The sequence below is a fragment of the Oncorhynchus kisutch genome, linkage group LG24 (assembly GCF_002021735.2).
Source record: "Oncorhynchus kisutch isolate 150728-3 linkage group LG24, Okis_V2, whole genome shotgun sequence".
Lineage (NCBI taxonomy): Eukaryota > Metazoa > Chordata > Actinopteri > Salmoniformes > Salmonidae > Oncorhynchus > Oncorhynchus kisutch.
The window spans coordinates 5,569,638-5,584,585 of NC_034197.2; the positions used below are offsets into that span (position 1 = coordinate 5,569,638).

General features: G+C 40.7%; 2 protein-coding genes across 2 annotated transcripts in view; one reads left to right on the forward strand and one right to left on the reverse strand.

Annotated features, from left to right (window-relative positions):
- LOC109869460 (phosphatase and actin regulator 3) overlaps window positions 1–3,817 on the reverse strand; it is a 64,203-nt gene extending 60,386 nt beyond the window's left edge. The window contains exon 1 of the mRNA XM_031803477.1: window positions 3,424–3,817. The gene's annotated coding sequence lies outside the window, so the exon portion shown is untranslated. The remainder of the gene's footprint in view (window positions 1–3,423) is intronic.
- A 389-nt stretch (window positions 3,818–4,206) lies between these two features.
- Window positions 4,207–14,948, forward strand: part of LOC109869036 (phosphatidylinositol glycan anchor biosynthesis, class T) — a 36,984-nt gene continuing 26,242 nt past the window's right edge. Inside the window, exons 1-5 of the mRNA XM_020458857.2 lie at window positions 4,207–4,825; window positions 5,436–5,613; window positions 7,591–7,718; window positions 8,266–8,366; window positions 8,596–8,682. Of these exons, the coding sequence (XP_020314446.1) occupies window positions 4,282–4,825; window positions 5,436–5,613; window positions 7,591–7,718; window positions 8,266–8,366; window positions 8,596–8,682 (1,038 nt within the window). The 5' untranslated portion in view covers window positions 4,207–4,281. The remainder of the gene's footprint in view (window positions 4,826–5,435; window positions 5,614–7,590; window positions 7,719–8,265; window positions 8,367–8,595; window positions 8,683–14,948) is intronic.

The window sequence follows — 14,948 nt, forward strand, 5'->3', positions numbered from 1 at the left end:
GACATAGTTTATTTAAATTCATTGCCAAGTGCTGAAACACCTTGAAAATTCCCTTTCTTGATATGAAGAGACATAATTTGAATAACCAATAAAAATGGACTAATTGGGCAGCCCTGCCTAATGCCACGGCCAATATCAAATCTTTGGGATGTCCCGTGAGCTAATTTTCCAGAGCTAGTACAACCACTATATAATGTTGACTTTCAAAGAAGTCACCAAACCCCCAAAAACATATTGCTTTGAACATAAACTCGTGTTCTACAGTGTCAAAAGCTTAATAAAAATCAACAAACATAAGAAAGCTATCATCAAGGATGAGGTCCTTATAGTCAATCATATCTAAGAACAACCTAATGTTATTACTAATGTGTAGACCATGCATAAAACCAGATTGTTCTTCATCAATTATATGACGCAAACCTGGTTTCAACCTCTTAGCAAATACAAGGGCAAATCATTTCCCATCATTATTCAACAGGCTAATGGGTCTCCAGTTGTCTATATAAAAGAGTATCCTTATTAGGTTTGGGAATCAAAATAATTCCACCTTGCTTTAAGGAAGCTGGTAACTCACCTTTTTCTATTGATTCTTGAAACATAGCAAGAATGAAAGGAATCAATTTATCATTGAATGCTTTATAAAACTCGCTTATTAAACCATCATTTCCAGGGGACCTATTGTCCTTAATGCTTAATTTTAATACAGTCTTTTATCTCAATTTCAGATAACTCATCACAAAAATCATTATCTTCTTAGCAATGTTTGCTACATTGTCTAAAAAAATATCTATATTGGAAGTTGACTGGGCTGATGTATAGATTCTGATAAAACTGGGCAACATGCTGAGAGATTTCTTGGGAGTATTATTAATCATTAATTTACATATGGAAGTCTTTTCGCCCGCTATTTTTTCTAAATTAACAAAATATTTTGTATTTCTCTCTTCCTCTTCCATACATTTTCATCTTGATCTTACAAACGCTCCCCAGGCCCTTTCCTCATAGATACAGTCTAACTGCATTTGCAATGATGATAGCTTGATTAGTTAGCTCAGTTTTTTTTTTTGTATAATCCATTATTCCCTTTATGATGTCATTCTTTCTCTCTCAATTTCTTTCCCCATTAAAATAGCCAAAATTTCATTAGCTCCCAGTAACTTCCAAACGTATTCATAACACAGGCACAATTCCAGTATTTATCAATAATTCCTGCTACTTCCTTCTTAAATACTTCATTCTCTAGTAGTTCATTTTCCAGTAACCTTTACTAACTTTTTTTGTTAACAAACCATGCATATATATCTTTATTGAGATCCCTTTGTGGTCTTGTTCAAATCAATGATTCAATTGAGACTGTATCAACCTTGTCAGCCATATCTTCAGATATCAGCCAGAAATCAATACGGGATTGTATAGATAAATCTTTGGTACTCCATGTAAACAATCTTATCTGGGTTCTTATGTCTCCAAATATCTAGAACACCTAACCTTAGACATATATTCCTTATCTCGCACACAGAATTGCTATCCTTAGGGGGCCATCTATCTAGATTATCATGTAATACTGTATTAAAATCTCCACCCCATATTACTTTGGCCAATGGAAATTTAGACATAATTGTACTTATTTTCCTCTCAAAGTCTCTAAATAAAACATAGTTACTTGACTTATTCGAAGCATAAATATTTCCAACAATGGATTGAACGTGGTTGACATCTACCAATAGTATAATCCATCTCCCTGTATTATCTGCTTCATGACTCAATACATGACCCTTAAAGTTGCCTTTCAAAATAGCGATACCTGCTGACCGATTAGTACCAAATGAAAACCAAATATCACCCCCCCCCCATTGACACATCCAAAATGCAGTATCTGTGGAACAGGCATGAGTTTCTTGAATGAAATAAAAGTCAGCACTTTCATTTTCAAAATATTACAGATTCTCCTGGCATTAATAGAAAAAACAGAAATGGACATTTAATATCAGTGACTATATGAAGAATATTAAACTTGTATACGTTCACATGAATCGGGTTCTCACAAAAAGAAAAGTTGTTACTAGTTGCAAATAAAAACAGTCCAGTGGTTGACCTAAATATATATATATATATATATATTTTAATACAATTGCAAATAACATTGTACCATAGATTGGTAGAACGAATACCCATCAAGCTAATATTAAGTGTCAGTGCAAATATCCCTGCCATAAAAAAATATATAAAAAAAAAAAAGTTTGGCTCACACAAACAATGCTCTTTCCTCAAGAAATATTAAATTTTATTAGATGCAAATAAAACTCAGTCTTGCACAACTCACTTGATAAATCCAGCAGTCAACAAACTAGGCGTCAGTGTGAATTTCCCTTCCATTAAACAAAAGCCTTAGCTCCCATCAAAGTATGCAATTTTCCCTTCCTTGCTCTCTCAATCATCGGCCACAGATGATTCCGAGCTTCTTTATCAAATGCTGTCAGATCCTCCTTGAACCTCAGGTTGTTATTTTTAAAATAGCCATTTTTCTTTGCACTTTTTCCATGTCATATCCCTGGCTGTCCTACAGATGAATCTCATGATCACTGGTCGTGGTGGCTGGTTTTCCCAATCTCTCAGCCTACCCAGGCGTTGTACTACATCCAGAAAACCTGCAACAACATTTCGCTCCTCCTCCGGGACTATTCTGCCCTTGAATTGCGTTCCCAACAACTAAGTCTTCAATAAAACTCTGAAGGCGTGACTTTTCTTGAATGAATATATTGAAAACGTTTATGTTGTGAAACTGCAAAATACAGAAAAGAATATACTTTAGTATTCAATTCACACCGACATACTGCAGCTGTACATTATACATTTGAAGTTGCATAAATACAAAGCACGTGCTAAGGTACCATGCATCTGGCATGACGCCAAAACATATAGCTAATTGTTACTGATATGGTAATTGGCTAACTCCTTTCATTACTCTAATAATGTACAACCATCTATGTAGAATAACAAAGCATATTACACTAGAAACAGTAACAAAACTACAGTATTGTATATTTTACAATTCGTTTGCATGACGCACGAGCAAAGCAATAGAGCTAACAGCATACATGAAAGGCATTGCAATTTGTGAGTAAATGTAACCAACCAACATTGAGTAAGCAACTCTATCAATAACAAGATTATCATCATTAGCTAAATGCTTGAATCGAACTTACAAACAAATATTTTCCAAGGCTGAAGCGTGACAAGAAATAACTACACTGAAAGACCTGCAGCCTCGCGTTGTTTTTAGCTGCTTCTATGGTTGCAGAACAATTCTCTACTTCCCGTTTGCGTACAGTCTAAGTACCAGAAAGCTCCACTTGGGGGCGAATAACACCACGGAACACAATGAAAATCAATTTTAACCATTGTAATAAAATTATCTGTTACCTCCTAACAGGATGGCAGCACAGGGACTATTGCCCTGCAAATGTCCTTCACTCTTGCTTTGATGTTCTCGTCAGATTTCAACAGGTTTCAACATCCATTATCTCAGCAACAGTTTGGTCATGTCCTGACTCCATGCTACTAGCTATGAAGACGTTAGCAGGCTAACTTAACTACACACGCTGAAACTTTTCGGTAACTAACGTCAGCTTGTTCGTTGGAAATCTTCAAAAGTTTGATTAATTAATTACAGTTTGATTAATTAATTATTTTTGTGAAAAAACAAAACAAATTTCAACTGCAGTCTAAAACTATAAACCTTGTGAGAAAACCCTAAAATTGATCCTCAGCTAGAAATGTTAAACCACCTCATGCCGCCATCTTGAGCATCCCCCCCACCAAAAAGTGTCCATGCACTGATTTTAAGGTGTTTGACCACAGTAAAAGGCCAGCAACACTCCGTATTATTCGGCCCCATGAAATGACACCATATATACATTCTACAGACCCTACTTAGTATTCCCCAAAATACGTTTACTGTGGCACCCATAATTTAGCAATATAATAATATATAATAATAGTTTTTGCTCTTTAAGTTACTATGTGTTACATATAAAGTGATTCATTTGGGGCATTTATTTGAAAACCCAAATGTAATGCAAATGTCACATAAATATAAACAAACATGCTTCATTAATCTTTAGACAATTATTTTCCATATATCATGAATAGATACAGGATATTGACACCTTTCTATAATTACGTAGGGGAGTTTTATTTTGAAACATCTCGCTATTTCGTGAGCCGGAAGTACTTTTTTAGTGTTGCTAATGGCACGCTGATTGTTCAGCATTCGGAAAAATGGCAGCGCACAGGTGCAATATTTTTATGCTGGTGTTCGTTCTTTGTGGATTAACATATGTGTTTGTTAGAGCGGACATAGAAGACACAAATCATGTGAAAGATGCTGAAAGCGTGGCCGTTGATATTGCACGGAAGGCGAATATAGGCGCGTCACTGCGATCAACTAAAACCGAGGACCAAACCCAGGCCGCTGAAAAGGAGAGGCAATGGGAGGCCGAAACGAATCCCGCAGATGCCCCAAGCGACAACAAAGCTGACCATGTCCATGATACCATGCAAAACCTTGACAGTCGTCCAGCACCGTATGCAAAAGACCAAACCCAAGAGGCAGCGGAAGAGGAGAGGCAATGGGAGGCTACCGAGGTCAAAGAAGCTGACCATGTCCCTGACACCATGCAAACCCCTGACGTCCCTCCACCAACGCCCGCAAAAGATCAGTTTCAGGAAGAGTTGGTGATCAGACCATTGCATTCTGGGGATATCTATGCCAGCTTCCAGTTCCGCACCATGTGGGATACAGACTTCTTACGAGGAAGTAAAGGTAAATAGTGTGGTTTAATATGATGTGTGGGTCAATCACATAATTTATCAAGTAGTCACACAGGGACACCACCAGTCGTCAGTGCATATCCAGCACAGGAGGTTGGTGGCATCTTAATTGGGGAGGACAGGCTCGTGGTAAGGGCAGGAGCAGAGTAAGTGAAATGGTATCGAAGACATGGTTTCCAGGTGTTTGATGCCATTCCTTCCGCTCCGTTCCAGCCATTATTATGTGCCGTCCTCCCCTCAGCAGCCTCCACTGAATTCGTAATGGTCCTGTAGACTCACAGAGCAGGCTTTTGTTCCAGCCCAGCACTAAACATGTTATTCAACCAGTCAAGGGCTTGATAAGTTGAATAGTTGAACTAGGTGTCTTATTGCTGCTGTGCTATGTTGACTAGCTGTGCATGCATTGTCATCAGTACATAGGACCTAGGCCTAATTTGTATGAGGTATGTCCGCTGTCCAGTGCACACTTTTGGGAGATTATAGGCCTAGATCTGGTATGTGCACACCCCTAAACTCAAGGATGGATTTTATGAACTACATATCAAGTCAACATATTAGTGTTCTATGAAACTCACTGTTTCCTCCCAAATGTTCATTTTCAGTCTCCCACTACCGACTCTTCCCAAAGTCGCTGGGCCAGGTGATTTCAAAGTTCTCTGTGCGTGAGCTCCACATCTCCTTCACTCAGGGCTACTGGAGGACCATGCAGTGGGGCCAGCCATTCCTACCATCGCCCCCTGGTGCTGAACTTTGGGTATGGTTCCAGGACACTGTCACTGAGTGAGTACATATACTGTGTATTTATTTATCCTTACAAGTTCACTTTCTTTATTGTAGAAGATAATGGAGTAGCTTTAGATCTGTTGAATCATTGTTTGTTGGTTCTGGTGTCAACAAGAGCTGTATGAATACATATGTGTGGCTTTAGGCTTGTTCATATGATTTGAATCCCTTTTTGGCTGTACCCCATTTGATTTGAATGAAACCGCCATACATTTTGTCCCATGGAAGAAGTTGTCAGAAAGTGACTTCAAATGGATGTCAAACTCAACCATTTCTATTTTCCAGTGATGAAGACACTGTTGATGTATCATGGTGGGGTATGCAAAATGGTTCAAATTTGAGCACCTCTTTCTCCTGACTGTTTTGGCATTCAGTTCTACCATGGGCAAACATGTATGGAAGGTTTCGTCCAAATCAAAAGGGGTGCTGTCAGAAAGTGGTTGAAATCATATGGAACGACCCTGTAGTCTCACCCATTTTCTAAACTGTACCGCTATTATTTGCTCCATTGAGTCTTCGCCCATGAACATATCACAACATTTGACAGGCATGTCTTTCTTGTGGCTGGTTGCAGATACTACCATTCTCCCAAACTATATCGGCATTAAAGTGATCTAGTTGTCTATTAAAGTGAGTGTCCACTGAAGTGAATGATCCAGTGCCTTCAGAAAGTATTCACACCCCTTGAATTTTTACACATTTTGGGATTAAAATGTGGGATTAAAATGTTTTTTTGTTTGTTTTTGTCAATGATATACACAAAATAATTATCTTCACTATCTTGATTGATATCGTTTGTGTTAAATCACCTTTGGCAGCGTTTACAGCTGTGATTCTTTCTGGTAAGTCTAAGAGCTTTGCACACTTGGATTGTACAATATTAGCTCATTATAAAATGTTAACTTGCTAAGCAACTCCAGTGTATTGTGTTCTAGGTTATTGTCCTGCTGAAAGATTAATTTATCTCCCAGTGTCTTTTGGAAAGCAGACTGAACCAGGTTTTCCTCTAGGATTTTGCCTGTGCTTAGCTCTATTCTGTTTCTTTTTATCCTAAAAAAGCTTTCATGTGTTGTTGGATTTGCCCTAAACATAACGCTTTGTATCCAGGACATAAAGTTAATTTCTTTGTCACATTTTTTGCAGTCTTACTTTAGTGCCTTATTGCAAACAGGATGCATATTTTTGAATATTTGTATTCTGTACAGGCTTCCTTCTTTTCACTCTCCTTTATTTTAGTATTGTGGAGTAGACCTAACTACAATTTTTTTGATCCATCCTCCATTATCTTTTGTCAGAGCCATGTTTTAGCTGTTTTAAAATCACCATTGGCCTCCTGGTGAAATCCCTGAGTGGTTTCCTTCCTTTCCAGCAACTGATTTAGGACGGTCGCCTATGTCTTTGTAGTGACTGGGCGTATTGTTACACCATCCAAAGTGTAAAATTAATAACTGCACCATGCTCAAAGGGATATTCAATGTCTGCTTTTTCTTTTAATCCATCTTCCTTATAAGTAAGTGCCCTTGTTTGCGAACGATAGGACAACCTCCCTGGTCTTTGTAGTTGAATCTGTGCTGTTCACCTTGGACCTTAAAGATAATTGTATGTGTGGGGTACACCAGTAGGGTAGTGATTTTAAACCTGTTAAACACTATTTTTGCACATAGTGAATCCATGCAACTTATTACATGACTTGTTAAGAACATTTATACTCCTGAACTTTAGGCTTGCCATATCAAAAGGGTTGAGTACTTATTGGCTGAAGACATTTCAGCTTTTCATTTTTTCAATTAATTTGTAAACATTTATAAAAACACAATTCCACTTTGACATTATGGGGTATTGTATGTAGATCAGTGACACAATTTCAATTTTAAATTCAGGCTGTAACACAACAAAATGTGGGAAAAAACCAAGGTGTGAATTATTTCTGAAGGCCCTGTAACTGTACCCTTCGTTTGATCCTTCGTCTTATAGTGTGGACGGTGCCTGGAAGGAGCTGACCAACGTTCTCTCAGGGATCTTCTGTGCCTCCCTGAACTTCATTGACTCCACCAACACAGTGCAGCCCAGTGCCTCCTTCAAACCTCTTGGCTTGGGCAACGGTACGTTTCTTCACACTCAACAGTCTCTACAGTAGCTCGCCTACCTCTGAACTGAGAGCAGTGCTCATGAAGCACCAGAGTGAAACAGAGGTACCATCTGTAATTGTCCAGTAAGGAACACTTCTACGGTGTGACCATGAATATGATCCCGTGCCAACCAATGCTTGGTTGCTATGTCAAACTGAAAATACAAGGCCATTAGTCTTTACAGCAGGGGTGGGCAATCCTATGTCTGGTATGGGGGGAGTTTTTACTCAAGCCAAGAGGTTAAACACCCCATTCAACTACCTAACTAGTCATATTCAGGTGTGCATCTTGGCTAGAATATAAGCCTGCAATCTTACCAGCCCTGGTGGGGTAAGAATCCTACTCCTGAACAGAGGGCAGTGCTTTAGAACAGCCATATTTTTGTCATATGTACTCAAAAGAAATCTCAAAGAAGTGAGTTAAAGATGTGAAACACTACAGTAGCGATGTGTGACTCTCCATAATCTCTTGTCTGTTGATTTTTGTCGTTTCATGTACCTTCTTTGTGTCCTCTAATCAGTAACAGACCAGCGCTTCCTCCGCTATGCTGTGTTGCCGCGGGAGATCGTCTGTACTGAGAACCTGACTCCGTGGAAGAAACTCCTCCCCTGTGGCTCCAAGGTACCTGTCTGTCTTATGTTTGATGCTCTTATGAAAGTTGCATCTAGCCAAAGCTTTAGACTTTCGTACAATACATCTGAAATCTGTCATAACTCCTATGTGTGCAATGGCTTCCTTCTTGGCTTATGTGTTTGGCTTTGGGTGGTTATTTTTGTTATCAATTTATTGTAGTTGACTTTGTGTGTGTGGTGATTAACCATGTCATTCATGTTGCCCCTCCTTCCACTAGGCTGGTCTGGCAGTCCTGATGAAGTCTGAGAAACTCTTCCACAGCAGCTTCCACTCCCAGGCTCTACACTTCAGACCTGTGTGTCAGGTAATACAGTTTGTAGTGTACATACACTACCGGTCAAAAGTTTTAGAACACCTCATCAATCTAAACGCAATACCCCATAATGACAAAGCGCTATATATATATATATATATATATATATATATATATATATCATAAACTCAGCGAAAAAAGAAACGTCCCTTTCAAAGATAATTTGTAAAAATCAAAATAACTTCCCAGATCTTCATTGTAAAGTGTTTTAACACTGTTTCTCATGCTTGTTCAATGAACCATAAACAATTAAGGAACATAAGACACTAACAGCTTACAGACTGTAGGCAATTAAGGTCACAGTTATGAAAACCTAGGACACTGAAGAGGCCTTTCTATTGACTCTGAAAAACACCAAAAGAAAGATGTCCAAAGTCCCTGCTCATCTGTGCGAATGTGCCTTGGGCATGCTGCAAGGAGGAATGAGGACTGCAGGTGTGGCCAATAAATTGCAATGTCCGTACTGTGTGACGCCTAAGACAGAGCTACATGGAGACAGGACGGACAGCTGATCATCCTCGCAGTGGCAGATCACGTGTAACAACACCTGCACAGGAACGGTACATCCAAACATTACACCTGCGGGACAGGTACAGGATGGCAACAACAACTGTCCAAGTTACACCAGGAACGCACAATCCCTCCATCAGTGCTCAGACTGTTCGCAATAGGCCGAGAGAGGCTGGACTGAGGGCTTGTAGGCCTGTTGTAAGGCATTCGTGTTTATCGTAGAAGGAATGAGCGTTACACTGAGGCATGTACTTTGGAGCGGGATCGATTTGGAGGTGGAGGGTCCGTCATTGTCTGGGGCGGTGTGTCACAGCATCATCGGTCGGAGCTTGTTGTCATTGCAGGCAATCTCAACGCTATGCATCCCAGGGAAGACATCCTCCTCCCTCATGTGGTACCCTTCCTTCAGGCTCATCCTGACATGACCCTCCAGCATGACAATGCCACCAGCCATACTTCTCATTCTGTGCGTGATTTCCTGCAAGACAGTAATGTCAGTGTTCTGCCATGGCCAGCGAAGAGCCCGGATCTCAATCCCATTGAGCACGTCTGGGACCTGTTGGATCGGAGGTCGAGGGCTAGGGCCATTCCCCCGAGAAATGTCCGGGAACTTGCAGGTGCCTTGGTGGACGAGGGGGGTAACATCTCACAGCAAGAACTGGCTAATCTTGTGCAGTCCATGAGGAGGAGATGCACTGTAGTACTGAATGTAGTTGGTGGCCACACCAGATGCTGACTGTTACTTTTGGTTTTGACCCCCCCCCCCCTTTGTCCAGGGACACATTATTCCATTTCTGTTAGTCACGTGTCTGTGGGACTTGTTCAGTCTGTCTCAGTTGTTGAATCGTGTTATTTTCATACAAATATTTACATATTTTCCTGAAAATAAATGCAGTTGACAGTGAGTGGACGTTTCTTTTTTAGCTGTGTGTGTGTATGTATACGTATGTATGTATATATATATATATATATATAGTACACCCCTCACATTTTTGTAAATATTTGAGTACATCTTTTCATGTGACAACACTGAAGAAATGACACTTTGCTACAATGTAAAGTAGTGAGTGTACAGCTTGTATAACAGTGTAAATTTGCTGTTCCCTCAAAATAACTCAACACACAGCCATTAATGTCTAAACCGCTGACAACAAAAGTGAGTACACCCCTAAGTGAAAATGTCCAAATTGGGCCCAAAGTGTCAATATTTTGTGTGCCCACCATCATTTTCCAGCACTGCCTTAACCCTCTTGGGCATGGAATTCACCAGAGCTTCACAGGTTGCCACTGGAGTCCTCTCCCACGCCTCCATGACGACATCCCAGAGCTGGTGGATGTTAGAGACCTTGCACTCCGCCACCTTCCGTTTGATGATGTCTCCGAAGGGAGGGGATCATGCTCTGCTTCAGTATGTCACAGTACATGTTGGCATTCATGGTTCCCTGAATGAACTGTAGCTCCCCAGTGCCAGCAGCACTCATGCAGCCCCAGACCATGACACGCCCACCACCATGCTTGACTGTAGGCAAGACACACTTGTCTTTGTACTCCTCATCTGGTTGCCGCCACACACGCTTGACACAATCTGAACCAAATAAGTTTCTTGGTCTCATCAGACCACAGGACATGGTTCCAGTAATCCATGTCCTTAGTCTGCTTGTCTTCAGCAAACTGTTTGCAGGCTTTCTTGTGCATCATCTTTAGAAGAGGCTTCCTTCTGGGACGACAGCCATGCAGACCAATTTGATGCAGTGTACGGCGTATGGTCTGAGCACTGACAGGCTGACCCCCCACCCCTTCAACCTCTGCAGCAATGCTGGCAGCACTCATACGTCTATTTCCCAAAGACAACCTCTGGATTGGGCCAAATTGGGCCCAATTAGCCATTTTCCCTCCCTGGTGTCACAAGGTCTCAGGTGTGAATGGGGAGCAGGTGTGTTAAATTTGGTGTCATCGTTCTCACACTCCCTCATACTGACTGGTCACTGGAAGTTCAACATGGCACCTCATGGCAAAGAACTCTCTGAGGATCTGAAAAAAAGAATTTTTGCTCTACATAAAGATGGCCTGGGCTATAAGAAGATTGCCAAGACCCTGAAACTGAGCTGCAGCACGGTGGCCAAGACCATACAGCGGTTTAACTGGACAGGTTCCACTCAGAACAGGCCTTGCCATGGTCGACCAAAGAAGTTGAGTGCACGTGCTCAGCGTCAAATCCAGAGGTTGTCTTTGGGAAATAGACGTATGAGTGCTGCCAGCATTGCTGCAGAGGTTGAAGGGGTGGGGGGTCAGCCTGTCAGTGCTCAGACCATACGCCGTACACTGCATCAAATTGGTCTGCATGGCTGTCGTCCCAGAAGGAAGCCTCTTCTAAAGATGATGCACAAGAAAGCCTGCAAACAGTTTGCTGAAGACAAGCAGACTAAGGACATGGATTACTGGAACCATGTCCTGTGGTCTGATGAGACCAAGAAACTTATTTGGTTCAGATTGTGTCAAGCGTGTGTGGCGGCAACCAGATGAGGAGTACAAAGACAAGTGTGTCTTGCCTACAGTCAAGCATGGTGGTGGGCGTGTCATGGTCTGGGGCTGCATGAGTGCTGCTGGCACTGGGGAGCTACAGTTCATTCAGGGAACCATGAATGCCAACATGTACTGTGACATACTGAAGCAGAGCATGATCCCCTCCCTTCGGAGACATCATCAAACGGAAGGTGGCGGAGTGCAAGGTCTCTAACATCCACCAGCTCTGGGATGTCGTCATGGAGGCGTGGGAGAGGACTCCAGTGGCAACCTGTGAAGCTCTGGTGAATTCCATGCCCAAGAGGGTTAAGGCAGTGCTGGAAAATGATGGTGGGCACACAAAATATTGACACTTTGGGCCCAATTTGGACATTTTCACTTAGGGGTGTACTCACTTTTGTTGTCAGCGGTTTAGACATTAATGGCTGTGTGTTGAGTTATTTTGAGGGAACAGCAAATTTACACTGTTATACAAGCTGTACACTCACTACTTTACATTGTAGCAAAGTGTCATTTCTTCAGTGTTGTCACATGAAAAGATGTACTCAAATATTTACAAAATTTGAGGGGTGTACTCACTTTTGTGATATACTGTATATTATAGTTGAAGTCGGAAGTTTACATACATCTTAGCCAAATACATTTAAATTCAGTTTAACAATTCTTGACAATTAATCCAAGTAAAAATTCCCTGTCTTAGGTTAGTTAGGATCACCACTTTATTTTAAGAATGTGAAATGTCAGAATAATAGTAGATATATATATATATTTTTATTTCAGCTTTTATTTCTTTAATCACATTCACATTGGGTCAGAAGTTTACATACATGCAATTAGTATTTGGTAGCATTGTCTTTTAAATTGTTTAACTTGGGTCAAATGTTTCGGGTAGTCTTCCTCAAGCTTCCCACAATAAGTTGGGTGAATATAGGATTGAGGTCAGGGCTTTGTGATGGCCACTCCAATAGCTTGACTTTGTTGTCCTTAAGCCTTTTTGCCACAACTTTGGAAGTATGCTTGGGGGTCCTTCTCCATTTGGAAGACCCATTTGCGACCAATCTTTAACTTCCTGACTGATGTCTTGAGATATTGCTTCAATATATATCCACATAATTTCCTTTCCTCATGATGCCATCTATTTTGAAGTGCGACAGTCCCTCCTGCAGCAAAGCACATGATGCTGCCACCCTAGTGCTTCACGGTTGGGATGGTGTTTTTTGGCTTGCAAGCCTCCCCCTTTTCCCTCCAAACATAATGGTCATTATGGCCAAACAGTTCTATTTATTTTTCATCAGACCAGAGGACATTTCTCCAAAAAGTACGATCTTTGTCCCGATGTGCAGTTGCAAACAGTAGTCTGGCTTTTTTATGGTTGTTTTGGAGCAGTGGCTTCTTCCTTGCTGAGTGGCCTATCAGGTTAAGTTGACATAGGACTCGTTTTACTGTGGATATAGATACTTTTGTACCTGTTGTCTCCAGCATCTTCACAAGGTCCTTTGCTGTTGTTCTGGGGTTGATTTTCACTTTTTGCATCAAAGTACATTCATCTCTAGGAGACAGAACGCATCTCCTTCATGAGCGGATTGACGGCTGCGTGGTCCCATGGTGTTTTTACTTGCGTACTATTGTTTGTACAGATGAATGTGGTACCTTCAGGCATTTGGAAATTGCTCCCAAGGATGAACCAGACTTGTGGAGGTCTACAATGTTTTCTGAAGTATTGGCTTATTTTATTTTGATTTTCCCATAATGTCAATCAAAGAGGCATTGAGTTTGAAGGTAGGCCTTGAAATACATCCCCAAGTACACCTCCAATTGATTCAAGTGATGTCAATTAGCCTGTCAGAAGCTTCTAAAGCCATAACATAATTTTCTGGAATTTTCCAAGCTGTTTAAAGGCACAGTCAACTTAGTGTATGTAAACTTCGGACCCACTGGAATTGTGATTAAGTGAAATAATCTGTCTGTAAACATCTTGTCATGCACAAAGTAGATGTCCTAACTGACTTGCCAAAACTATAGTTTGTTAACAAGAAATTTGTGGAGTGGTTGAAAAACAAGTTTTAATGACTCCAACCTAAGTGTATGTAAACTTCTGACTTCGACTGTGTGTGTGTAACGTTTTTTTTGGTTACTACAATATTCCATGTGTTATTTCATAGTTCTGATATCTTCACTATCATTCTACAATGTGGAAAGTAGTAAAAATAAAGACAATCCCTTGAATGAGTAGGTGTGTCCAAACTTTTCACTGGTGTTATTTACACACACAAAGAAGCAATAAAACTGGCCATCTGTTGACTAGTTGAGTATCTGGAGCATCAGCATTTGTGGGTTCGATTACAGGCTCAAAATGGCCCGAAACAAAGAACTTTCTTCTGAAACTCGTCAGTCTAGTCATGTTCTGAGAAATGAAGGCTATTCCATGCGAGAAATGGAATAACCAAAATAGAAAGAGGAGTGGTAGGCCCCAGTGCACAAATGAGCAAGAGGACAAGTACATTAGTGTCTAGTTTGAGACTTCATTAAATAGTACTCGCAAAACACCAATCTCAATGTCAACAGTGAAATCAAATCAAATCAAATGTTATTTGTCACATACACATGGTTAGCAGATGTTAATGCGAGTGTAGCGAAATGCTTGTGCTTCTAGTTCCGACAATGCAGTAATAACGAACAAGTAATCTAACTAACAATTCCAAAAAAACTACTGTCTTATACACAGTGTAAGGGGATAAAGAATATGTACATAAGGATATATGAATGAGTGATGGTACAGAGCAGCATAGGCAAGATACAGTAGATGATATCGAGTACAGTATATACATATGAGATGAGTATGTAAACCAAGTGGCATAGTTAAAGTGGCTAGTGATACATGTATTACATAAGGATGCAGTCGATGATATAGAGTACAGTATCTACGTATGCATATGAGATGAATAATGTAGGGTAAGTAACATTATATAAGGTAGCATTGTTTAAAGTGGCTAGTGATATATTTACATTTCCCATCAATTCCCATTATTAAAGTGGCTGGAGTAGAGTCAGTGTCAGTGTCATTGACAGTGTGTTGGCAGTAGCCACTCAATGTTAGTGGTGGCTGTTTAACAGTCTGATGGCCTTGAGATAGAAGCTGTTTTTCAGTCTCTCGGTCCCAGCTTTGATGCACCTGTACTGACCTCGCCTTCTGGATGACAGCGGGGTGAACAGGCAGTGGCTCG